At 38.7% G+C, this 25,344-nt stretch overlaps 2 protein-coding genes and 1 pseudogene across 4 annotated transcripts; 1 reads left to right on the forward strand and 2 right to left on the reverse strand.

Moving 5' to 3' along the window:
• The first annotated feature begins 244 nt into the window (after positions 1 to 244).
• Positions 245 to 4,950, forward strand: LOC109019376 (ubiquitin-conjugating enzyme E2 11-like). 2 transcript variants are annotated; one of them, XM_019001658.2, is made up of 6 exons: positions 245 to 363; positions 442 to 543; positions 2,707 to 2,783; positions 3,356 to 3,483; positions 4,053 to 4,157; positions 4,684 to 4,950. In XM_019001658.2, the coding sequence occupies exons 3-6, from the start codon at positions 2,714 to 2,716 to the stop codon at positions 4,825 to 4,827; spliced, it is 447 nt and encodes a 148-aa protein (XP_018857203.1). In that variant the 5' UTR covers positions 245 to 363; positions 442 to 543; positions 2,707 to 2,713; the 3' UTR covers positions 4,828 to 4,950. The 2 variants fall into 2 exon arrangements, with proteins under 2 accessions (XP_018857203.1, XP_018857204.1); XM_019001659.2 differs by lacking the exon at positions 442 to 543.
• On the reverse strand, positions 1,877 to 8,117 carry LOC109019377 (annotated as a pseudogene).
• A 6,143-nt stretch (positions 8,118 to 14,260) lies between these two features.
• LOC109006428 (release factor glutamine methyltransferase-like) lies at positions 14,261 to 19,521 on the reverse strand. 2 transcript variants are annotated; one of them, XM_018985698.2, is made up of 4 exons: positions 19,399 to 19,521; positions 18,077 to 18,862; positions 15,915 to 16,160; positions 14,261 to 14,728 (listed from the first exon to the last, which is right to left on the reverse strand). In XM_018985698.2, the coding sequence occupies exons 2-4, from the start codon at positions 18,797 to 18,799 to the stop codon at positions 14,588 to 14,590; spliced, it is 1,110 nt and encodes a 369-aa protein (XP_018841243.2). In that variant the 5' UTR covers positions 18,800 to 18,862; positions 19,399 to 19,521; the 3' UTR covers positions 14,261 to 14,587. The 2 variants fall into 2 exon arrangements, with proteins under 2 accessions (XP_018841243.2, XP_018841244.2); XM_018985699.2 differs by having other exon boundaries at positions 19,140 to 19,521.
• Between the last annotated feature and the right edge of the window lie 5,823 nt (positions 19,522 to 25,344).

Consider the following 25,344-nt stretch of genomic DNA (forward strand, 5'->3'; position numbering starts at 1 on the left):
ATGTGGAATGTGATCAACCTCTTACTATTCATATAATCTCTATATACTATACTTTTTTTAATTTTTATTATTTTTTTATTTTATCAAATATTTAATATATGAATAATGAATAGAAAAATTAAATTAATTTAAAAAGAATAAATTTAAAAAATATATTAAAAAATTTAAATATTTAAAAAAAATATAATACGTGGAGATTGAGGAATTGTATAATTACTCGTACATAAACCCATAAACCCATAAAAGCACGTCCGCTCAAAGCCCTAGGAATCCCAGACGAAAAGAAACGAAAAGAACTCTCAGACCCATCGTCGTGCTCTTAATCTGGTCCCCACTGAATCTGTAACCATTCATCAGTCCAAGGTACATTCCCTCTGTATTTACGATCTTCTCCATATTCTCTAGAAACAATGTTTTTCATTTGTTTGGTCGTGGATTCAGGGTTTAAGGGGCTGCTGGTTGATCAAAATCTAACGTTCCTTTAGGATTTATACGTGTTCGTTGCCCTTTTCTTCTAGTTAAACGGTCACAGTCTAGTTGAAGGTATACTTCTTGACCTTACGTGGTTTTTCTTCAGGTTGTTTTTACAGAATATGTTTGTTTTCTATTGAAATTTCCTTTTAATTATCGTTTTAAAATTATTTTGGTTTCTAGTTTTGAGAGATTATTGTTTTCTACGAGCACGTAACAATTCTAAATTTGTATATATGTGATTGTGTTGAGGTATATATATCATTTGTTTTTAGAAAATATCTAATCTCCTCTAATCATTATAATTTTTTTAATTTTTAGTAGAAAATAAAATAAATAATTCAATTTTTTCAAATCTCAAAATAAAAATAAAAAAATTCTATTTGCAGTCTCCGATTGTATGTGCATACCTTTTATTAAATGAAAAAAATTATCATTTTAGAAGGGATAGTTTTATAATTTTAAAAAATTTTAAAGATAAAATTACCTAAACTTATATTACAATCTCTAAATGAGGACTGTATCTAATATTGTTCATAAAAATAATATTAAAAAATATATTTTAATAATATTTTATTTAATTTTAATTTATCTCATTTCTTCTGCGCTAGATGTTACTTCTTTGCATGTGTAAAAAGCTTTTGTTTTTATATATACAGAAATGCTATATACAACCGCCGTATACAACTTTTATGCAACCGGCTGACAATTGGGTCCCACTTCAGCCCTTCCTTCCTCTTGTTTCTCTCTCACCCCTTTCCCTTTTCCTCTTGTTTCCCTTTTCCCTTTTCCTTCTGCCTCTCTACCTCTCCGTCAGTCCGTCTCTCTCTCTCTCTCTCTCTCTCTCTCTCTCTCTCTCTCTCTCTCTCTCTCTCTCTCTCTCTCTCTCACAGTCTCTGGTCAAGTCCTTCATAGTTCATATCCACATTACACCACCTTCATCTCTATCTTCCTTTGACTCTCTATAACCACAGTAACCACCGATTTCACTATCGTTTAGCAACCTGTTTCAATATTCTCAAAACTTTTCTTGGAATAGAAACAAAATTTCCTCAAGTTTCAAGCAACCTGCATCTCTCTCTTGATTTTTTCCCTTCCACTGCCACCACCAGCCAGCCTCAAGCATGGCAGGCCATCACTCACAAGAGACCCAACTTCGCTGCTAACCTCCATCGCAGTGAAATTCAAGTAAAAAAATTTATTTTTTTTAACAATAATCAATCACCCAGCAAAAGAAATCACACTAACACCATAACTCCATCAACATAATTAAATTAGCATACAAATCCCTGTAAATATTATAATTTCTAAAACATAGTAAATCATACAATCTCCAAATTATCCAAAAAAAAAAAAAAAAACAAATTAAAACTATATTTGAAAAAAAAAATCCTCAATGGGGAACTCAGTCTAGAGGGATTTCGACATCACCATCAATGATCTCCTGCTGCAAATCCTTGGGGTCTTTCCCGTCGACTGTGCAACCGACGGACACGCACATACTGAGGATCTCCTTGACGGTCCCAGAGAGATCCTTGGCCATGGACCTGTGTCGCATGACCTTCGCGATCTCGATGACTTGATATTCTTCATCTTCTTACGGTGGCGCTCGGGCACCTTAATGGCCTTGATAACGAGGGCGGCAACGGAGACCTTGGCTTGAAGGTTCTGGACCGTGTGCTTGATCGTGACGCAGAGGCCCTTCCAGTCCTTGGCGGTCTCCTTGGCTACGAGTGAACGAGAAAAACAGATAGAGTGAGAGAGAGGGAACAAAATGAAAAAGTGAGTAAAAAAAATTAATTTTTATGCAACCGGTTACGCGGGATTTCCCCCAGCCGGTTGCAAGTAGACTTTTCCTTATATATAATCTAGTGCGTCGCGAAATCCTAGGAAGTAATTTTGTCATTCTCTAGGTGACTGGTTGTGAACTTATTGCTCGGGTTCAACTGACGTCGAGTTTTTTGGTATTTTATTTTATTATTATTTTTTTCTAATCGAGTTTTGGTCTTTATTCGATCCAAAGTTATGGGTCATTTCATTCAAGAATAACACATTGTCCAACAACTGTCGAGGTTTGTTTCACGCAGCATATATAATGTCCTTACGTACGATGCCTGCCAACGTGATTTTGCTGTTATTGAATGATGGAATTCCATTTCATTTTCTTTAAAATATTAATTTTGACTAAAGATGTATAGGAGTGAGAACCACTTTTTTGTGTTCCAAAATCTACAGGTCTGTGATGGCTGCAAAACGTATTAGTAAGGAGCTAAAGGATCTGCAGAAGGACCCTCCTGTTTCTTGCAGTGCTGGTTTGTGCCCAAGTTTCTCATTGTTTTTTTAATCCACTTCTATGTTTGTTGGCATTTACCATATAAGCGCTATATGCTTGAATCTTGATGAGGTATTTTTAATGATAAATTGTAAAAGAGGCGCACTTATAAAAAAAAAATTTGATTTATGTAGGAGAAGCCATTTTGTTTGTCTGCAAATGCATTTCTGAAGATACATAATAATGCAGTGTTTAGTATGGTAACAGTATATAGTTCTGAAATTTTAACATAATCATATATCTTTTCATAATGCCCTCAGAAAATTACCTCATAGGATTACTTTGATTGTCCAAGATACAAGTAGCTCGGGCCCACAACTCTCTCTGAACACCGAAGGCCTTTTTATCTGATAGCTGGAAGTCGAAGCTCCCAGCATTGTCAGACTTAAAACCCATAATGCTTGCACAAATATTGGGAAATATAAAAAAAAAAAAAAAAACTGATTTCATGTCATATGGAATGTTTCTCGTCTATTTAAATAGTTTTTTTATTTTTTAAGTAAAGTCTATTTAAATAGTATTTCATAATGTTCAAGTTTGATATCTTTACAGGCCCTGTTGGACGAGACATGTTTCATTGGCAAGCAACAATAATTGGCCCAGAGGGTAGCCTTTATGCTGGGGGTATGTTCTCGGTAAACATACACTTCCCACCAGATTACCCATTTAAGCCACCAAAGGTAAAGAATTACTGATCCTTTATGAATGTAGAGTTTTGAGGTGTTTCCATACGTATCACTACACTTGTCTTCCGGCCCGTGTGTGCGTGCCTTCTGATTTTATATGTTACTTTCCTTTGCAAGATTTAGTGGATCATATTAATTTGTAAGGGGATATATGTAAATTGAATTTAGAATATTATATATACTTTAATATAAGTGCAAGTGTTCTTTCGATTGTCATGACACCTAGGTTAGTGAATTGACCAATATGCCATTATACAATGTTAATGATCCCAGCTGATTCGTAGTTTCTTGCTTTAAATGTAGTTGTTTCTCTCTCTAGTTTTCCCAATTTTATTCAGAAATTGGCTGGAAATAAAAAACAAAAAAAAAACTTTTGAGAAAAAGAAAAGTAAAGAAACAAGACATTATATGCATATGCATTATATGTGTGTGTGTGTCTTGATTTTTTCAACAGTTGGCGTTTGATTATCTGTGAGCACTTGTGAATAGTAAAATCTCTTCATGCTTTGAGCGTATAGATATCTTAAGGGACATTTCACGAAACAACCTTAATGCTTTGGCAGGTATCCTTCAAAACAAAGGTTTTCCACCCTAACATCAACAGCAATGGAAGTATATGCCTTGATATTCTTAAAGAGCAGTGGAGCCCAGCTCTTACAGTTTCTAAGGTATTATTTTTCTGATATCTTTAGTTTCTTACCTATGCAATTCATCATGGTTATTGGGTTTGGTAATCCAGACTCTAGATGTTGTGGTTTTGGGCTTGACATTGTAAAAAGCCACTTCTAATATATCTAAATTACATAGAGAAAACTATCTTGCGCTCTATCAAACTACCATTGTTTTTTCAATTTGTACCCTCAACTACCTATAAAAAGAATTTATACCCTAAACTACAAAAGCTGCCAAACTACACCTTAAAGCTCCAAATTTTAGCAATTTGCACACTTAGTTAAGATATGAAAATTCAGATCGATGAAAGTAGGATATGTGACAATGTTTAAGGTCAATATTAATCCTTTAGTTAAGTTGCTATACTTTGACAGTTTAGGGTGTAAAAATTGACGATTTTAGTATTGTATATATACAAATTGAAAAAACAGTGATAGTTTGAGAGTGCAAAATATAATTTTCCCATTAGTTAGTGCTGACTAAAGAAATAAATTGTTTGTCTAATACAAGTACTGGTGACAGGTGCTATTGTCAATATGCTCATTGCTTACAGATCCAAACCCAGATGATCCTCTTGTCCCTGAGATTGCTCACATGTACAAGACCGACAGATCCAAGTATGAGGCTACTGCTCGAATTTGGACTGAGAAATATGCCAGCTCTTAATTTTCTTGAAATCAAGATGAATATATACTTAAGTAATTTTGATTTGTCCATCTATTATCTTAATGAATCTTTATCCTTTTATATGAATACAAGGGTCTCTTAGAATTTGAGTTTTGTTTGTACATTGTTATTTCTGTTGTTGCATTCTTATAATCTGTTTTTGATTGATAAACAACGTTTTATTAATCATAAGACTAGGCAAAAGCCCAAGTATACAGAACGAATACAAGAGTATCGCTTGTGCGTGCTAGTTTAGTGATATAAGAAGTTCATGAAAGATCATTCCATTAAAATCAATTACAACTAACCAATGGAATAAAGTATTGAAAATAATTTTCTTAGTTTATCTATTGATCGCTTTCGATCTTGGAAACTTCTTTCACTCCTTTCCTTCCAAATACAACACTATAGGCATATTGAGACCAATTGTCATATTACTGCAATATGAGTCTACTCTGAATACCTTTCCAAGAAGTTAGGAGATCGATCATCTTCTTGGCATCACCCAAGTTAGTCTCACATGAGTAAAGAATTTATCCTACAAGGTTATAGCAATCTCACAAGAAGTAGTAGATGATTCATGGTCCATGGAGTCCGCACTCTTTTTGCATGCACAACACTAATCTATGACAATAACTCAACATTTCCTTAAACTGCACATAGCTCTTGGTTTTGCACGTCCATCACTTGGTACATGGCTTGGTAGAAGGAGCAGATGTTGAACCTCCCTTTTTGGAGTAAAATCAAGAAATCTTGTCTTAACTCCCATACCCCTATACGAGTAGAGTATACGAAGTTATAAAACTCCAAAAATGTGTCAATTTTCCAATCTTGTGCATTTCTAAAGATTCTTACATTCCATTGGAGAATACCATTGGATATAACCAAGAGGTCCACAATCAAGGCTTCTTTCATTCTTATTATACTACATAATTCAGGATAAGTTTTCTTGAGTGACCTGTCACCACACCATATGTTATGCCAAAATCTGATTTTGGATTTGTGACCCACCTCGAAGTGAATATTTCTAAAATATGTATCTCAACCTCTTATGTGCTTCCAAAGCCCCACCCCATATTTTGAAAATTCTTGATACCAACAAATTCCTCCTCCTCAAACATGAGAGCATCTAGTGACCCATCATTCATCCCCCCATAAGAAATTCCAGTGAAGTTTCTCCATGCAATGAGCAACCTTGGTGGAGAGTGGGAATAATGATAGGAAGTAGGTTGGCAAGTTGGAAACAACACTTTTAATTAAAGTGACCCTGCCACTTTGGGATAACTAGATTATCTTCCAACTAGCCAATTTTCGCTCTATTTTCTCTAACAACATCCCAAATCGATTTCCATTTGATGGAGCACCAAAGGGTGGCCAAAATATTTCGGCAAATAAAATATCTTGCATTCCAAATGGAAGTCATACTTTCCACTTTAGGAACATCCCCCATTGGAACTACTCTTGATTTGACATAGTTCACTTTTAATTTCAAAACGGCTTCGAAGCATAGTAGAAGAACCCTCACGGCTTGAATATGATCATTTCTAGCCAAACAAAACATTAGAGTGATTAGTGAACCTATATTTGTCTCCCCCACCGAGAATCCAAAACAAAAACTGTCCTCCATGCGACTTGAAATCATCTTGCTAAAGGCTTCTATTACAAAACTAAATAGTAGTGGGGATAGAGAATTACCTTATCTCAAGCCTTGTGAGCTTTTAAAGAACCCCATTGGTGTGCAATTCACCAAGATAAAGAAGCAAGTGGTTAAAATACAATGGTTGATCTAGGAACACCATTTCGTAACAAAAAGCTACATCCCTCAAGCAAATAAAGCAAGAATTTATAATTGATTCTGTCATAGGCCTTTTTCATATCAAATTTGATAAAGAAAGATGGAAAGGAGGATGACTTTATGCAATTGTTCCATATTTATGCCATGGTCTATGACTATATATCATAATAATAAGACAAGAAGAATAAAGGATTATGGCCTTTTCCCCCTTTCTTTCTAAGCAAGATACATTTATTGGATATTCAATCCAAGGTGTGAGGGGGTAAAATACACAAGGCCTAAAATGACTTTCAAGACCTAGCCCATCAAAGGGGGGCCATTACTAGAAGACAAAATGAGTGAGAGAGAGAGGGGACAAGAAGTGACTAAGGGGTGAAGGTGTCTGGAAGCATGAAGGTGTCAAGAGAAAGTGGGAAAGGGAGAGGGGGTCATATACACAAAACAGACATCCCTCATCACCATCGAGGTGCACGCGTGAAGAGAGTCGAATAAAAGGGGCAGGGTGCCTATGGCTTCAGGGACTTCTTTTGGGTTGGGACTTTGGACACTTTGACTTCTTCTGACTTTTGGGATTTCTTCTTCAACCTGAAAGCTCCAGAGAGAACATATTCTCCAGCAAATAGATCTATAGCTCACATTGTACAGTGAGAAATGAGAGGCTATGAGAGACTGTAAACAATCTTATTACAGTGGAATCTCCCCTCCCCAAACCCCTGTGGACTTAAGCCTAGTGCCGAACCATGTAAGTCTATATGTTCATCTCTTATTATTTTCTCTGCATTTAAATACTGTTCATTGCCATGAATGTACGCACTGACACCATACAGTCACACTGGACCACTGCCAGGGGCTCCACACATCACCGATCGAGGCCTAGTTCGGAAGACCTGAGCTGCTGGAACCTGTCCCAAAGGCATGTAAAACACGACGTTAACAGTGGCGCTGTCTGTGGGATTGTTATAGATCTTACTTGTACTTCGTATGCCTGTGACAACCTATTTCGGACAGCTAAGAAGAGACACAGAGGAAGCCTTGGAGGCAAGACTGAAAACCATGGAGGAATGAATGATGAAGCTAACCGATGAGGTGCAAACGCTTCGCAAATAAAATGAGGAGCTCAGAAAGCCTCAATGAGTGCAGGACAAGAAAGCATAGCCTAGTGATAACGAGCATAGGAAAAGCAGTGTAAAAATGTGGGATCGAGATTTTTTTGCATCGGAAGTGGAAGAAGGTGGCCGCCGACATAGTCTGCCTACCCGTTGGTGGTCGTCGACTGCCACGGTGGGCTGATGGTGGCCCACGACTGCAAACCAAGACTCTCGGCGTGCTCGTGAAATCACACTGCAAGCTACGTGGACTCATTGGCAACCACCCCACGAGCCACCGACGTCATCTGAGCCTCCTCGAAGAAGGCCCACGAGCATCGCCCGATAACGGAGACCTTGCCGCATGACCATGTGCGCAAGGCTACATGACCATGTGCACGGGGCTGCATGACCACGTGCACAGGACTGCATGTGGCAGAGATCTCCTCGGCCCAATCCTGTCACGGCACGGCAAAGCCACTAGAGTTGTCTGCCCCCCTAGGTGTGGTTCCCGACCACCTCAGCAACGAACGGGAACAGTGGGCCATGCGCAATACACCAAGCATGCCTCAAAGAACATGGCATGCCGTGAGCCCCATGTCCTCACTGGCGGTCACCACCTGAATTGCCGACATGTTCTGCCACCCTCAAGGTGGTCCTTAACCACCACAGTGGGCAAAGGTAGCCCACGACCATGCTGGCCCCATGCGCGAAACTATGCATGGATGATATTCTTGTCGGCCATGCATTGCAGCCAAGCACTCCACTGCCTCCTCGCCCACCGCCATGCAGCAGCAGGCAGGACTCAACAACCTCCTCTCCTCGACCATGTGCATCACGGAGAGCGGCCACATATACTGGACTCCACGGCCGGTGCGTTTGTCGCCAACAACTCATCGGCCAAAGACATCTAGACCCCACGACCAAAGCACTTGTCACCAACAACTCGTCAACCGCCTGCTCCTCATCTGCTCGGACTAATCTCATCTGTACGGGTTGCCAAAAAAAAAAAAGAGAAGAAGAGAGAAATGACAAACAACAATAAGGAGCAGGGACAAAAAGCATCGAGCAATTTCGGTCAAACAACGGGCGAACAGTAGCGGGCAAAAAAAAGGGGGGCGGGGGAGAAATGGGACTAGAAATAAAAATGAGGAGCAAGGAAGAGAAGAAATGACAAAAGAATTGCGGGCAATTCTGGTCAAGCAGCGGGCAAACAACAATGGGCATTGGGCAAAAATCAGTCGTAGCAGTTAAATACTCCGATTTGTCTCTTTCACAATTTATGTAGATTTTATTTTCGCTAACATGATTGGTCCCTGTAGCAACTTACCTCCCTACGGGATAACAAATAGAAAGGTAGACCTAAACGTTGCCTTATCCCTCATGAGGTGGAGTGCAGGTCAGCCTTCGGCTACCCAAAGGCAGAATCTCCACCAACAGAATCTACATCAGCGAAATCTATATCAACGAAATCTCCATCAGCAACTTACCTCCTTGTGAGGTAAAAATGGAAAGACAAGTCTAAAAGGTTGCCTTATCCCACTCGCAGAGGAGGGCTGGTCGGCCCTTGGCCACCCGAAGACAGAATCTCCACCAACAAACTCTGCATCAACAAGATCTTCATCAACAACTTACCTCCCTATGAGGTAAAAAGGAAAAGGTAAGCCTGAAATGTTGCCTTATCCCTTTAGCAGAGGAATGCGGGTCGGTCCTTACTCGAAGACAAAAACTTACCTTCCTCGTTAAGTGTCAACAGGCGAGAGCAGGTCTAGTAACAGACTGTCCGAACGACTTACCTCCTTGCTGGATACCATAGGGAAATGTAGGCCTAAAGGTTGCCATGTCCCTCCTACAGCGAGGAGCAGAATCAGCCCCACGGCTCCCCGAATGAATTACCCCGTCCTCCGCTGCGACGAAGTGTGGTATCAATACCAGCCTGATCCAAACCTACCATTCCTTATGATGTCAACGGGCGGGAGTGGGTCAAGAACAAACTGCTAGAACAACCTCCTCATCCGGGAGAGCGGGACCAGCCTCCACGGTAACCCGAATAGCTTACTCCTACCCCCATCACGGCGAAGGAGTGGATCAGCCACATCGCTGTCTGAATTACCTCCCTGCTAGGCAATAGAGGGAAATGTAGGCCTAAATGTTGCTTTATCCTTCCTACGGCAGAGTGCGGGTTAGTCCTCAGCTATCCGAAGGAAAAAGCTCTTACCTTCCTTGTAAGCATCAACGGGCGGAAGCGGGTTTAGTAACAGCCTCCAACGACTTACCTTGGCCCTTGCTGCGACGAAATGTGGGATCAATGCCAGCCTGACCTAAACTTACCATTTTCTATAGTGTCAACGGCAGGAACGGGTCCAGAACAGACTACTCGAATAACATACTACCAGCGGGAACAAAGGGATGAGATGAGCCAAAGGTCGTCTTGTTCCTCTCGCGAAGGAGAGCAGGTTCAACCCCAAGACTGTCTGAATACTTCCCCCGACCCCCACTGTGGCGAATGAGCAGACTAGCCACATCGCTGTCCGAATTACCTATCCGAGGGAGAAATAGGTAGTTTGGCATGAGGCATTCCGACCTCTCCCCGAAGGAGAGCGGGCCGAGTCTGTGGACCACTCGAATAATGAAGAGAAGACATGGACATCACCAATGGAATCTCCATCAACGGAATCTCCATCAACAGCATCTCCACCAACGAAAACTCCATCAACAGAATCTCTACCAACGGAATCTCTAGCGACAGAATGTCATCTCCGACAACAAAATGCAAAATGGATAGCACTTCAGACCCTTACCACACCCTGGCAGGACAGCTTAGGTTTGCGAATTTCGCACTTGTGATTGGAAAATATTTGCATTAACATGTTTGACTTTTGCAGCATCTTCTACTTACCTTCTCGTGAGGGTCATCAGGCGGCCAGACCTGCCTCACAGTGAAGAGTCGGTCCAGTTTTTGACTGCCCAACATTACTTTTGAGAAAGCATCTTCACCAGCAGACGTCGGGTGTTCACGCTCGTGCCATAACTGTTACTAGCAGGTTACCTTCGGGAACGAGTCTTTGGAGTTAACATGCCTCCGAGCTCCACAATTACCTAAAGTGGACCTAGAGGGTCGACGGGCTCCCTGACCACTTCACACGGGTTACAACAAACATATTCTAACACTAACCGCAATTCAAATCAGAAAAGAAAAAGTCATCAACGTCATCGAAAAAAAGACACCAGAAGAACATTCGTCTTTTGGCAAGACATAGGGTGAGTCCAGTCTTACAAACTGTTCGTCCCTTTTTACCATTTTTTTTTTTATAAAAGTCAGTAGGCGGGAAATGTCAGGGACCGCCCGACCTCCCAGGTGCTCAAATAGGCGGGAAAGGTTAGGGACCGCCCGGCCTCCCAGGTGTTCGAATTGGCGGGCAAGTTGCTTGATTGCCTGACTAACTTTCGTATGCATCTTATGCTGTCGAGCCTACCTCCCGCTTATCTAGCTGAGTTACGTGCTCACACCTACGCGTTTTGCACTGTCAAGCCCATCTCCCGCCATAGCCGAGCTACATGCTGGCATCCTATGCAGTCGAGCCTGCCTCCCGCTTATGTCGCCAAGACGGGCTTTACACTCGCACTCCAAGTGGTCGAGCCTATCTCCCACCTAATCCCAGGCTTGAAAATCTTTACTACTTATTCCAAGAGGAACAGATGACCAGGGCCAGCTCCCAGAATTTATTTCTCTATGAACGGCGGTGGATCAGGTCAATTACATATTTTACCTTTGAAGATTCTCAAGACCTTTTTACATTGCCCTTAAGAATCGCAGGCAATTGTGAGTGAGGTAAAATACACCAGACCCAAAATGGCTTTGAAGACCCGGCCCATAAAAGGGGGCCATCACTAGAAGACAAAATGAGTGAGAAGGAGAGGGGAAAAGAAGGGACTAAGGGGTGAGGGTGTAAGGAGACATGCAAGTGCTAGAAGAAAGTGAGAAATTGAGAGGGGGTCAGACACACATAGCAAACATCCCTCATCACCACCGAGGTGCACGGGTGAACAGGGTCAAATAAAAGGGGCAGGGTGCCTACAGCTTCAGGGACTTCTTTTGGGTTGGGACTTGGACTCTTCGGCTTCTTCCGACTTTTGAGACTTCTTTTTCAACCTGAAAGCTCCAGAGAGAACATCTTCTCCAGCAAATAGATCTACAACTCAAATTGTAGAGTGATAAATGAGAGGCTATGAGAGACTGTAAATAAGTTTATTATAGTGGAATCTCCCCTCCCCACCAAAACCTTGTGGATATAGACCTAGTGCCGAATCACGTAAATCTGTGTGTTCAAATCTTCTTATTTTCTCTGCATTTAAATACTGTTCGTCACTAATGATGTACGCATCTACACCATACAGCTGCATCGAACCACTACCGGTGGCTCCACACATCACCAATCGAGGCCCAGTTTGAAAAATCTGAACTACTGGAACCTGGCCCAAAGCAGTGCGAATTACAATGTTCACACAAGAAATAAATGGAGTAGTTCTTCACGTGCAACAAGGCTAATGAAAAATAATAAACTTCCACATTGAACATGTAATACCTAATAAATTAATCACTAAATTAATAAATACAAGTTATGAAATAAGTGCCCTAATTAAAATTTAGATCTAAATCTTAAAAAAATTATTTTGAAATTAATAAACTATATAGATATATAATAATATATCCAGTTAGACTATAAATTTTAATTGCTGAAATTTAGTATCTTTTATATATATATAACTCCACGTCGAAGCCCAGGCTCGAGAAAAATAGGTGAAAAAAGAAGAGGCTACTGTTAAAAGTACAACATACTTCAATGATGTTAAAATTTATCGATCAATGTAAGTGAAAATTATGTCAAATCTTATAAACAAACTTGTGAATTATTTATTCATTATTGGTTATTATATTATAGATCTAACTAAGCATTTACTTATTGATTTTGTTGTGGATTCATAACTAATTGTCGAAATAATAATTGTTTTCTTTGGTGTTTAATTATTTATTACTTGTCATTCTGGCATCTGTTTGCTAACTATACATATAACTAGACATGATTAAAAATGGCAAACTTGTGTCCTTTTCCCATCACTCATTAAGTTGTGCATGCTCATTTAAATGACATTGCTTTAAGCATGTCCGCTTCATGCTTGCACAAATAACATTGTTTCAATCATGTCCCTATAACGAGCTAGTGGAATTATGGAGACAATGTTGGCCAATTTTTATAATTAAAAGGCTCAACCAAAGATATGTCAATCCTAAGACTAGTACTAGATCTGATTATGGGACAACACAATACATTCAATGATGGTGGACATAGTCCTAAGAGGATGCATACCTTGTGGTAGGAGACTGGGGGTGTAACCGGTCTGATTTGATTGGATTCTGGACAAATTTTGAAACCGAACCGGTATACACTAATTTTGAAATTTTAAGAACCAATACAGTCCAATTCATCACTAAAATTGAAACTTTTGGTCTTCTTAGTTTCGGTTCGGTCCAGTCCGATTTACTGTTTACACGTGTGGCACTATATAAGTTTAATATTATAATTTTCTCAATACTAAACGTAATTGTTAGAATTTAGTATTTATTATTAATAATTACTAATTCATTAATGTTCAATTATACTAGTATAGTATAAGTAGTGTCTAATTGATTAATGAGATTAATAAGCTTGAATAATAAGATTAAAATGGTATAATTAGTGTCTAATTATACTAGTATAAGTAGTGTCTAACTTAAATAAAATGTTATATTAATTTTATGTTATAAAATTAATAGATTTGAATAATAAGATTAGAATTTCATGTTATATTAATTAACAATTTAGCTTATAATATATATATCAATCCAGTTCGGTTTAAATCGATTTTTAAACTATGAAAACCGGTACCACACCGATTTCAGATGTTAAGAACCGGTACTGCACCGGACTGGTTACAAACTAGATTGAACCCACCAGTTCGGTCTGGTTCAGTTCTAGCAATTTTCTGGTTTTCTTTTTTTTTTTTTTTTACATCCCTACAGGAGACCAAAGTCCTGTGAGGACAACCCTCGATAATGAAGGGGAGTACCACACACAACCCACTTGGGGGGTAAAACCATATGTGCAGGTTACAAGATATTGTGAATAGTGACAAATCTGAAAAATTTGGGATAATGCAATATAAAGATGAAAAATGAACCTATTGATAAATGCTGCATTATTGGTATTTCTTCATATGATCATGGCTCAATTATATTCAATTTCTGGTTAATAAATTGTTGGAATTAGTGGTATTAATTTATTTGGATCAAGCTCAGTTCTACATATTAAATGTCTATCTGTCTCATGAGGAGGGGGACATGAGTGAGATTTTTCCATAGGAAGGGTAGGATTAGTATCACGGCTGTCCAGAATCGGAAATCTTGCCATGTGTAGATATGTGCCATAGTATAAAATTTCACTCATGAGGAGGGGTGCATGAATGAAATTTTTCTGGGGGTGAGAGAATAAACTATACAAGAGCAGGTGTAAAATTATCACACACAAGCGTCCCTAGCCATTTTACTTTTTAAGCCAAACACCCTGTGCATGTGGTGTGTTTGGGCTTTAGAAGTTTCACGATTTCAAGCTTCAACATAGCACAATTCAGATGAGGACCCTCTACAGAGTCACTGGAACCCAAGAGAGTGAGAAAGGGAGTCATGCAAAGTTCACAACGATAAGCCTCCAAATTTCATAGGTGTGAGATGGCTTATTGTCTCTCATCAGTGGCTAACCAGGAGTACAGCTACCATATTTTTTTTTTTACTTCTTGTTTTTACCTACTCCATGGCAAACATACAATACAAGATTATTACCAATCAAGTTTGTTGTTGACGGAATCCGATTAGAAATCGTTGAATGCCAGCAAAATCGGATACCATATCCACATTGCAGAAGCTGCCTCTGAGATCATTTTCCAAGTACTTTATCAGACACTTGCACTGCTGCTCACCATTTGTCTACGAAAAGAATGGGAAAGAAAGAAACAACAGACAAATTAACCAGTTAAATCAAGAATAGCAACGCATAACCCAGAAGAAACATTGTAATATTTTCCTCCCAGTTGAACTTAATGACCTCCAAACTAATAACAAGTTTGTGTTAATGCTGAGGAATCACTTTAGTTCATACATTCCTGTAAATTGAAAAACAAAGTCAAAATTGCTACAAGAACCGTATTCTTTCTTCATGGAAATCTTTAGATTATTTGTTTAACTGGTGACTGGTATGTAGCATAAGTCAGAAAAAAATGTATATAAATCAAATCCAATGTGCAAGTATATGGAAATCTAAGGGAAACAAACATCAATCTTACTGAATGAAAGGAAGAGATCAATACATAAGACACTCAACTTTGTACTCAAGTTTCTACCTGTAAAGAGATAATGTGATGTTTAGCTAATTTCATAACAAGAAGCAAGCCTTTATCACACGCGACCACAGTTTTTCCCTTTATATATGGTCTCATGGGATTAGGGATTACCCATTACTCCATGGGTCCCCAAATAAATCATCAGTTTTTCACCAATGGAACATGGCTCCTAAGGAGTAGAGCATACCACCAAGACCAAGGCTCTTATCACTTGAGCTAACCCTGAGGGGTTTCCATCAATCAACATATAAAAATTCTTTTGATCAGTAGTTGCTGACAAAAAAAGTCTTACCCTAGCATGCAGGAAATATACAAGAGCACCATCAAGCTAGCAAAAGGAAGAAGTGCAAGAAATTCTAGGAAAGAAGTTGCTGAAAAAGCAACACTATATTGGGCCATTATCCAATGATAAAAGGGTATAAGTAAGAAAGACTTGAGCTGAGAGAGAAAAAAGAAAAGAAAAGAATGAATGAAAGACATGAGCTCTGACACTGACATTTTACAATCACCGACGCAATGTTTGTTTCTTTCACTCCACAAACACCATAATTAGCATGATGGGATAATTCTACACAAAGTGTACATTGTACATTGATTGTTGCCAAATTACCATTTCCAACATGTTATGAGTTCCAGCACCTGAGAAGGCATTACCCAATCTATTTTGTAGATTTTGAAGCCTCAATTATTACCAAAAATAAAAAATAAAACAATTTGGTATCACGATCATCTGACTTCTGCAATTTGAATTCTAGGTATTAGAAGATCCATACCTCGAAAATGAAAAATCCACCGGGTTTCAACATTGAAGCAGCCCCATTGCAAAGATGAAAAAGATAATCCATGCCAGTGAGACCACCATCTAATGCAAGCTTCGGTTCATGTCTACAAACTTCAGCTTGTAGCCCAGAAATATTGTCACTTGGTATGTACGGTGGATTACTTACAATACCTGCAATGTTTCCTTCCACATCCTTCAATGGTTGGAACCATGATCCTTGCCTTAATTCAATTATATCCTGAGTGGTTTGTTCGAAGGAGAGCATTATTCTTTGGGAAAGAGAAGAAGAAAGGATGAGCTAATAAAATTATGAAACTTTAATTTGTAACCAACATACTTCCAACTTCTCGTGATAAAATAAAATTTATTTCACCAAGAGGCTTTCTTCCATGTATAAAAAGCATCTATACCGACAATACATTCTTCACAAACCTTTTAAAAGCAACTATCTCTTTAATCTCAATATTTGTTGTAATCTAATTTATAATTCGAGATATATTTTAATTGTCTCAAGTCTCAACACAATGCCTTTCAAGAAAATGGAGAAACTCTATATCTTAGCCAACTTATATTCCATCTTGGGGAGGAAGAGGAGAAAGGAGGCATTTTTTTGGATGAAAAATATTTCATTAACTAGAAGCAAGTTCTGCTAATACATCAACCCTGGTACTCACAGGCACCTGCTCCATGTCAACAATTGCATCTATACATTGCAATAGATTCTTAGCTAAATTATAAGCAACTCTATTAGCATCCATAGGCACATGTGCAGCCTGCCACTTGTAGTGTTGAAGAATCTGCTTTGCTTCCTCTATTAAATATACACACTCATTTTTTTTTATTGGCACTGAGTGTCTGAGAACATAGTCATGACTCCGAGGGTGCATAGGCCCTCGGCAATGAGTTTCCTACAAGTACAGTTCTGGTAATTCAAGAGGAAGTTCCTCCAGTCCGATGGCTCCGAAAATTGTTTGCACCTAAGAGGATTCAAACCTTAGACCTCGAGGGAGCATACTACCAAGACCAAGGCTTTTACCACTTGAGCCAACTCCTAGAGGTTATTAAATATAATACTCATGTTTTCAGCCAGATTATTAATTCCATTAACTACCTCTATGGAATCACCCCCTAGGATTACACTTGATAGTTGCAGGTCCCTGCAAAAAAATATAGCTTGAAAAGGAAGCATTATCTATAACTACTGAAGGAACATTATTGATCATTTATTACAGAGTCCAAAACTTTGGACATTAATGTCTTTAGCAATGTCTAAATTGTTTCCACTAGTTAATTCAGTACCTAACAGATTCTCCCAAAAGCGTTTGCTAGGACAATGTCTGAGGTTAGCCTGCATATTGTTCTCCAAAGTTCTTTTTGTATTTAGGCACTTTGGACACTGACCTGTCAATGTACTTATCGATTCAAGATTATAACCTCATAATCTTAAAACGAATCATTATCCTTTTGTCCTTAGCTTGTATTTAGCTGTTTCCGTTTGTATTCTTCCTGTGTACTTGGGCTATGCCTATTTTCTTACCTTAATAAAACTCTTATTACTTGTATATAAAAAAATAGATTATGAGGATGACAAATGTATGCTAGTATATTTAATTTGTGATGCAAGACCCTCCAATACTACATGAACGCTCAAAAGAATTCACATTACAGCATGATAACTAAATTAAGGCTGTGGTTTGATATAGCAAGATCGATTGGTGGTGAAGGTATGGTAAAACAGAGAATTGGGAATGTAGATAAAAGTATTGCCTCACTTCCATTAAAGCATAATTTTTGAGTTTGAATTCATGAGCTTACCCTCCACCCCACTCTAATGGGAGGAGGAACTGCTGTTTAAATAGCAACTCACTATCATTAAAGTGTAATCTTTTAGGAGATCTCACAAGATGCAATACTAATACCTTCAAAAGAAACAATAGTGACAGTTTTGCATCAACTAGATTTCTTAATGATCTGAAATTGAGGCCATATTTCACCTTCTATGTTGTATAAATAATCTAATAGAAGAAAATTAGTAACTTCAGGAATTTGATCTCCATGCAGAACAATGGGATGAATGCCAGCATTTTGATAGGGAGTTTTCATGTGAAATTGTTGGACTTGATAACCGTTTATTAGAATGATAAATTTACTAACCTGCAAACCATACCTCTGCAAATTAAAAGCCGCCACAGACAGGGCGATCGGGTTCAAATCTGTTGCAATAACCATCCCACGACTCCCCAGAATCCTTCCAATTCCAACAGCAAGTGCACCACTTCCAGTACCCAAATCTGCCCACAACCCTTCTCTTAAATCTTCATTTTCTGAAACCACATCAGCCACCAAGTCAACAATGAGTTCAGTCTCAGGTCTTGGAATCAAAACCCCTTCTTGGACGCTTAACACCAAGTCCCTCCAATGCTCACACCCAACTATGTACTGAAAAGGCTTCCTCTCTTCAATCCGCTGCTTCCACATATTGTAAAGATCCTCTAAGCAGGCCCTTAATCTTACACTTCTTTTACCGTTTTCAATACTCATTTGCGAAAGTACTGAGTGATCTTCAATTGTATCTTCCACGAGCCACTTAAGCTCCCTGCACAACAGGCTGGAATCAGGGCCATTGTCACTGTCCAGGAACGTTGTCCCAACTGAAGAAGCAAGGCGTTTGGCCCAATCATGCCACTTTTGGAGGTCAGAAACGGTCGCTGAATGCATTGGTGGTCTTAGAAAGAGAGGAATTTGAGGTTTTAAAGATGTATGCGAGGATGACAATGAAGAAGAGTAGAGGGGCCGATGGAGATTGGTACAAAGAGAGGGTTTAATAAAAGTCGAGAAATTAGAGGGACAACATGCACGTGTGAAGTTTAGCTTCATTTTTGGGCAATGAAAATGGCAGAAAACTCGGGTATCTCAATTCTATAATCCGATGCTTCAACCCTGATAAAAAGACAAAAACATTAGCATTATCATCCATTAATTCCTAAGCTGCCCTCATTAAAAGTAAATCAATCTGGACCCAGTTTAAACCCGTTAATAATGCCTCTGTAGAAGAAAGAAAGGAGCCTTCTCCGAATCTCCAGGCTTTTAAAGACCCAGTTTTCACCCCCTTTTTTTTTAACTCATGAGGTTTCGTGGCTATTCCCCATTTTCTAAGCAAGCAAACAAAAGGCTTAATAAAGAAAGAACACGAACGGAACATGGAAAAATCCACAACCAGTTAAGCAGAGCTCCTCGCTTCTCTTGCTGTCCTTAGATTCGGTCTTCCGTTCGTGCGTGAAATAGATAGGCGAGAGAAAATGGGAGGGAGAGTGAGATAAAACTGGCGTTACAAGAGGGCGGGGGAATTATGTAGGCACCCCACGCTGGGCTTGGTATTCGCCCGGACCACGAGCATTTCGACCCGGCGACGAGAAGGATTCTGTTATACTGGGATATGGACAGATACAGAAACAGAGAGATTCGGCTACACTTACCAGGATGAAGGGAAGGAGGCTGGAGCCGGTAATGGGAAGGAGGAGACGAGAGAGAGAGAGCGCCAGACAGCGGCTGGTGCGCGCGGGGTGGTTCGTGAGGGTAAGGCAGGGGATATAAATTTAAGCAGGTTAGTTCCGTAACGAGTGATTTTTGTTACGAAGTGATGAAACATTTTATTTTATTTGTAAAATTTAAATTTTTAAATATTTTTATTAAATTAAATTATGTAATGTAAAAATTTTATTAGATAATTTTTTTTTTTTTGAAGAAAAACCCTTATGCAATTCCATTATAAATGAGAAGAGATACAAGGAGGAGCTTCCTCCAATGTTACAATTAAATCTGAAATGGTAAGAGCATTTTTGTAAGTGGGCTATATAGTTGTCATTTGTCCTAACATGAGAAACCTCTCACTTTGCAAAACAATTAAGATAAGATCTTGTTTCACTAATAAACATGCTTGAGCTGCTACAAATCTCCTTATCTTCTTGTAAGGCCTTTGTTACTTGTAGTGCACCACCCTCAATAATAATCTGGTGCAAACCGAGGTCCAGTCCCAATTTTGATGCCTGTAGAGCTCCATATGCTTAAGCTAATAGGGGGTTAGGATTAAGTTGTTTCCGCTGCCTCAAGGTGGCGATGATATGACCAAAACAGTCCCTAATGACAACTCCTATAGCAATCACTCCCTTGGCCTTATCCATTGCCCCATCCCAATTAATTTTAAACCAATTCGATGGGGGAGCCTTCCACATAGTAAGAGAGCATACTTGTTTTGCTCTATTGTTGTCTTGAGGATCAGTTTTCACCTCAGCCATTAACTCTAGCAGAATTCTAACCTCCTTAACAATGGAATTTGGATGAGTGAATTCCTTGTTAAAAATGAAAGAGTTCATTCTCCACCATAGTTTCCTTGCCACCACCACAAACTCTAGCAAATCTTCTGCATTGAAAGCCATGGCTAAGGACTCGAAAAACATAGGGGCTTGAGGAAGAGTACATTTTCTGAAGTCGTTTTGAGCATTGACTCCATACATCCTTTGCAGCCTCATAGATCCACAATGCATGGAGGACGCTCTCTTCTTCCCTGCAGCAAATGGGGCATAGTAGATCACTAACCGCTCTCTTTTTAAAAAGGTTGGATTGGGTAGGGAGAGCCTCCTTGCAGGCTCTCCATAGGAATACTTTGTCACTAGGTGTTACATAAAGTTGCCAAATTTTGTTCCACATAGCCTCAAACTTGTTGCTTGTAGAAGCTTGGCCTTGGGTTGCCACCTCCCTTGATTTCTCCATGTGGTATGCACTCCTTACTGAGAAGAATCCATCCTTGGTTCCATGCCATATAATTATGTCCACAGTATTCATAGATCTAATAGGGGTTTTCAAGATCAAATTAGCCTCCCCTTCCTCAAAGGTGTTTAGTACCAGATCTGTCTTCCACTGCAAGTTAGGGTGGTAGCAACCTTAATCATTCGTCCACCAGTCGACCCTCATCACCTGCCATTGGATCAAGGGTTTCCTCCCCTTGTATTCTTCATTGGCTGCTTTTATAGTACCCGTCTCTACTGATCTAATGTGTTCTAGCTCCTCCGCTAGATTCGACATCATGAGATATTGGTGAGACTTCACCATTTTCCTTCTCATGACTATCATGTTCTTGGACTGTTCATTTCTCTCCACGTTGTCTCAGATCTTCATCAGTGTGATTCAACATCTTCGTGATCAAGGCTCTAGCCCTCCGATGATCCTCTTCATCCTGGCGATGTTCCTCCTCGTCTCATTGATGTTCCTTTGCCAACCCTGTTGCTTCATGCTGTTCTTCCATAAATGTCAGATTATTTTTGGTAGTATGGTTGCCTTTCTCACAATATTCTTCTCTCGCACCATAAAGAATGTTTTGAAGTCTAAGTGTTGTGATTAGAGTAAGTAGTTCAAAGGTTATTTATAGCCACGTCCTTGCCTTTGAAATGGCCAAATTACCTATACTTAATGCGTTCTAAATTAGTAATTGTCGCTCAAATAAATAGGAAAACTGCTCTCGTGTGACCTTCTCACTTTCCCACGTGAATTCTTTGCTCCTTAAGCTTCCCCATTGCATTTTCACCAAAAGTACGGTTTTGGACTGTAGTCTCTATTCTTTCTAGTCTACGATTCGTACCAATCTGTCCTCAAATGTGAGATTTGGTCGCAACTGTGAGGATCACGTTAGTGCAAGGGAAAAATTCACTAATAGAGTGTGAGTGGAAGACAAAGAAGAGAAACACTCCATTGGTTTGGTGAAAAATAGTCGCGGGTGCTGTAGAATGCAGCTAGTCTAACATATAGGCAAAAGTCACTATGTAGAAGGCATGGTCGAGACATCCCAGCGTAAGGTGATAAATGACTTTTCACCCTATGGTAGGCAAGCTAGAAAAGTAGCCTAACGCCTGAAGGCAAGAATGAGGAGCTGAAGAGGTTGATAGCTCGGGTGAGAAAGACAACTACTCACCCAAGGCAAGCAACAACCAAGAAAGGACTGAGGTAGATACGAGAGCTTTTTGAAACAACACGGAATTGCTTAAAAGGTGGCAGTGACTTGTGCTAAAGCCCATACTCTACCTGAAAGGTCACGTCTGGAGTGGGTTTGTAGGAAAGATACTATAGTATTGTAGACCATTCCATCTGGACCCAGAGATATGGTCTAGTGCCATGTGAGAGACCTTCACTTAAGGAGAGATTGAGGACTGAAGGTAAATCATGTCGTAAGGGTGTGTGAACCATGTCCTGCTAGTTTGTCTCTATCGTCCTGCAGTAGGACGACTGAGATTAAATGACTCTTTTTCAAGCATGCTTGGAGTCAGAAGGATATTTGATATTTTTGCTTTATAAAAGGGATTGGACAAGGGACAAAATCTCACTTTTGAGATCGAAACACCTATGTTCCCTTGGAGTCGGATTCTTAGAAGGAAGCAAGAGACTTCAAAGGAAACAAAGAGAGGAGCAGCGCAGTGCCACCATTGTAATTCCAAAGTCATGAGATAGGTTAGCTTCTAGGACAGGGCAGGGGGATGTGGGGTGAACATTGTGAAAATCTATGAAAGTGACAGACATATGCATTTTCTATAATCTCCCCCTTTCTAATCATGAATAAATAAATGATTTCGTCATTATATATATGAATACTTTTACTTTGTGTTTTCAGTTATCTTGAATATGACTGTTTGAGCTAATTTTGTGTAAGCTTATCATGTGTCAATCCTCATGGATGGGTAGAGAGAATGCCCGGACCATTCCTATGGTGAGTTGTCACGAGTTTCATATAAGTAGAGAGAATCCCTATGATGATTGAGGTGGAACGGTATCATATTTGACTCACTTGATAGACGGGAAGGATAATACCCAGGACGTATCACGTGTGGTGTGTGATGCTCCCAGATTTCGCTTGGGATTTGATGGAAATCTAAAGCGTTGGGACATGTAACATAAGGTTACATGCTCCTGTTCATGACAGTTAAAGATACAATGCACCTAGCATGCATCTAGCAATATGCAATATTCGTAGCGGATAATTTTTTTTTTCTTTGAGCAATATTATGCACCTAACTAATAACATCCCAAATGATTCAAAAATATATTACATAAAACATGAAAGTGATACATATGCACGATTACAGCACAAGTCCAAAACACATGTAGTCTCCGAGGTACAGAAGATAAAGCTCCATAAGTACATTCACCAAAATAAAACTACTAGACTAGTTCATCGAGCAACTCGTGTAATTCGACTAGGGACACCATCATGCTATCTGTAAACCTAATCATGGAGACCACGAGCTTCGCGTCGCGTCGGCACTACCTACCATTCGAATGGAATAGTAGTTAGAATTATCACGGTGAGATTTGAATACAAATATCAGCAAGTTAACTAGAAATTTTAACATAGAGTTTACAGATGCATGCTTGGCAGTGAAGACATGAATGCATAATCAGAATCACAAATAAGCATAACGTGACTTGATATATAATATAGCATAAACTGACATAACTTGAACTTGAGCATAGAGTAAACTTGAAATTGACATATTACCTCATCCTAGCATTTAAGGTCGTGATAAACGTAAACAGACTTGACTTGACTTGGAAAAATTGTTCTCGAGTTACACAAACTGTACTCGAGACATAACGTGACATGAAATGAAAGGACAGATGACCTGACATAATGTGACATGTATGTGAGTTACATGACATGACATAACATGAAACAAACAAACATTTTGTGACATGGCATAACATGTAACAGACAAAAGTTTCGTAACATAACATAACTTATAACAGCTAAACATTACGTGACATGGCATAAGATGTAACAGATAAACATTGAGTGACAGAATACATTGTGTAATAAATAAATATTGTGCGACCGAATGTATTATATGACATAATATTTCATGACTCAATATAATGTGTAACAGGTAAACATATAGTGACATGACATATATGATATCATAAGTACATAAACAATAGTTCCCTTACCAACCTATATGCACAGTAATCTGATAGTAAGTTAGCTAACTTACAGTGACTGTCGCATTACGTAGAAAAATGCATGAAACATGAGAAACTGCAAGTAGAGATTTCTAAACCTTATAAACTTCATTACTAATAACTTAGAAATATGAGAATATCATATTCGAGTAAAATTATCATTGCGCCCTCTACATGTGAGAAAATGACCATTTGACCCATAATATAAGGATTTTACATCCTAACTCCAAAAGTCACCAAAATTTACATTCCTCATGTAAATTTTGTCCTAAATCCAAATATCTAAATAGAAAATTTTAAAACCCATCACAACTATCACAAACACACTAAGGCCAAAACCTTCAAAGGCAAAAACTCTTTATTTTTGTTGCAATTCTATCAACCTCATTCTTCATGCTTAAAACCGAAATATTGCAACATGGATGATCACATCCTATGTTTAAAAATTATACAAGATCAATCAAGAAAACTCACTTTACAAAAATCGCAAAAATCTTTTTAAAACAAAGCTCCAAGCTTTAACTAAAAACATAACATTTGATTCTCAAGGTTTTGTCTCTTTCTAAAACATTTCCAATAGCTCTAAAAGTAAAAAATACACTTCCAATATATTCATAAAACACTTCTAAGAATTATCATGCTTTGACTTATCAAGCAAACATCACAAAATCTCAAGATCTAACACCAAACTTTTGGCTTCAACACTTATACTCAAAACCGATTGCCTTAAGGTTTGGTTTTTGATCAAATCCTTTGATCCGAAACATACCATGACAAAAATACAAACCAAAAGCACCACATGGTTAACAATCATGTCCTAGAGTATATCCAAGCATTAAACTCAAGATCACATGGTTATATTTGCATCAAAACATCCATATACCCGAAAACCTCAAATCTGTGACCTAACCGAGTCTCTTCATGCATAAAAAATAAATCTTTAAAAATAATACAAAAAATCTTCAAACTAATATCCTAACATGTAGATAAAAGACTTAGGATCATCATATAAAAATATCATAGCTGTTGGAGCATGCTTTTACCACAAAAGGTCTGAGCTTTCACAAAATAGAAACTATTTTACTCCTTCCAATTTCCAACTTTTAGATCTAAGAAAACATTTCATCGAAAGCTTATAACATGAATTGACTCCTCATCAAAATTTTATATTAAAATGTTAACTGCACTCCATAAAAAGAATCAAAACAAGATCTTTCCAAAAGTTTGGTAAAAAACACCAAAATAATAAGTACCGTCCAGTTTACCACTAAAAATGACCTTTTTAAGCTTAAAACAACTTTTGACTGATCCAATGATCATGAAAGAAAGATGAAGATATCCACAAAAACTAGACTCAAATAGGAACAATGCTTGTGAATGTAATTTTGTGAGAAAATACTTACAAAAGCTTCAAAAAGGGC

The sequence above is a fragment of the Juglans regia genome, chromosome 2, assembly GCF_001411555.2.
Source record: "Juglans regia cultivar Chandler chromosome 2, Walnut 2.0, whole genome shotgun sequence".
In the NCBI taxonomy this organism is placed as follows: domain Eukaryota; kingdom Viridiplantae; phylum Streptophyta; class Magnoliopsida; order Fagales; family Juglandaceae; genus Juglans; species Juglans regia.

What these genes read in the sequence shown, in the direction of transcription:
- LOC109019376 (XM_019001658.2), top strand. Translation starts at nt 2,714, where the DNA reads ATGGCTGCAAAACGTATTAGTAAGGAGCTAAAGGATCTGCAGAAGGAC. An exon ending in TCCTGTTTCTTGCAGTGCTG is followed by an intron (nt 2,784 to 3,355) that starts GTTTGTGCCCAA and finishes ATATCTTTACAG; the next exon opens with GCCCTGTTGGACGAGACATG. An exon ending in ACCCATTTAAGCCACCAAAG is followed by an intron (nt 3,484 to 4,052) that starts GTAAAGAATTAC and finishes ATGCTTTGGCAG; the next exon opens with GTATCCTTCAAAACAAAGGT.
- LOC109006428 (XM_018985698.2), bottom strand. Translation starts at nt 18,799, where the DNA reads ATGAAGCTAAACTTCACACGTGCATGTTGTCCCTCTAATTTCTCGACT. An exon ending in TGCAGAGGTATGGTTTGCAG is followed by an intron (nt 16,161 to 18,076) that starts GTTAGTAAATTT and finishes CAAACCACTCAG; the next exon opens with GATATAATTGAATTAAGGCA. An exon ending in GTGGATTTTTCATTTTCGAG is followed by an intron (nt 14,729 to 15,914) that starts GTATGGATCTTC and finishes TTCTTTTCGTAG; the next exon opens with ACAAATGGTGAGCAGCAGTG.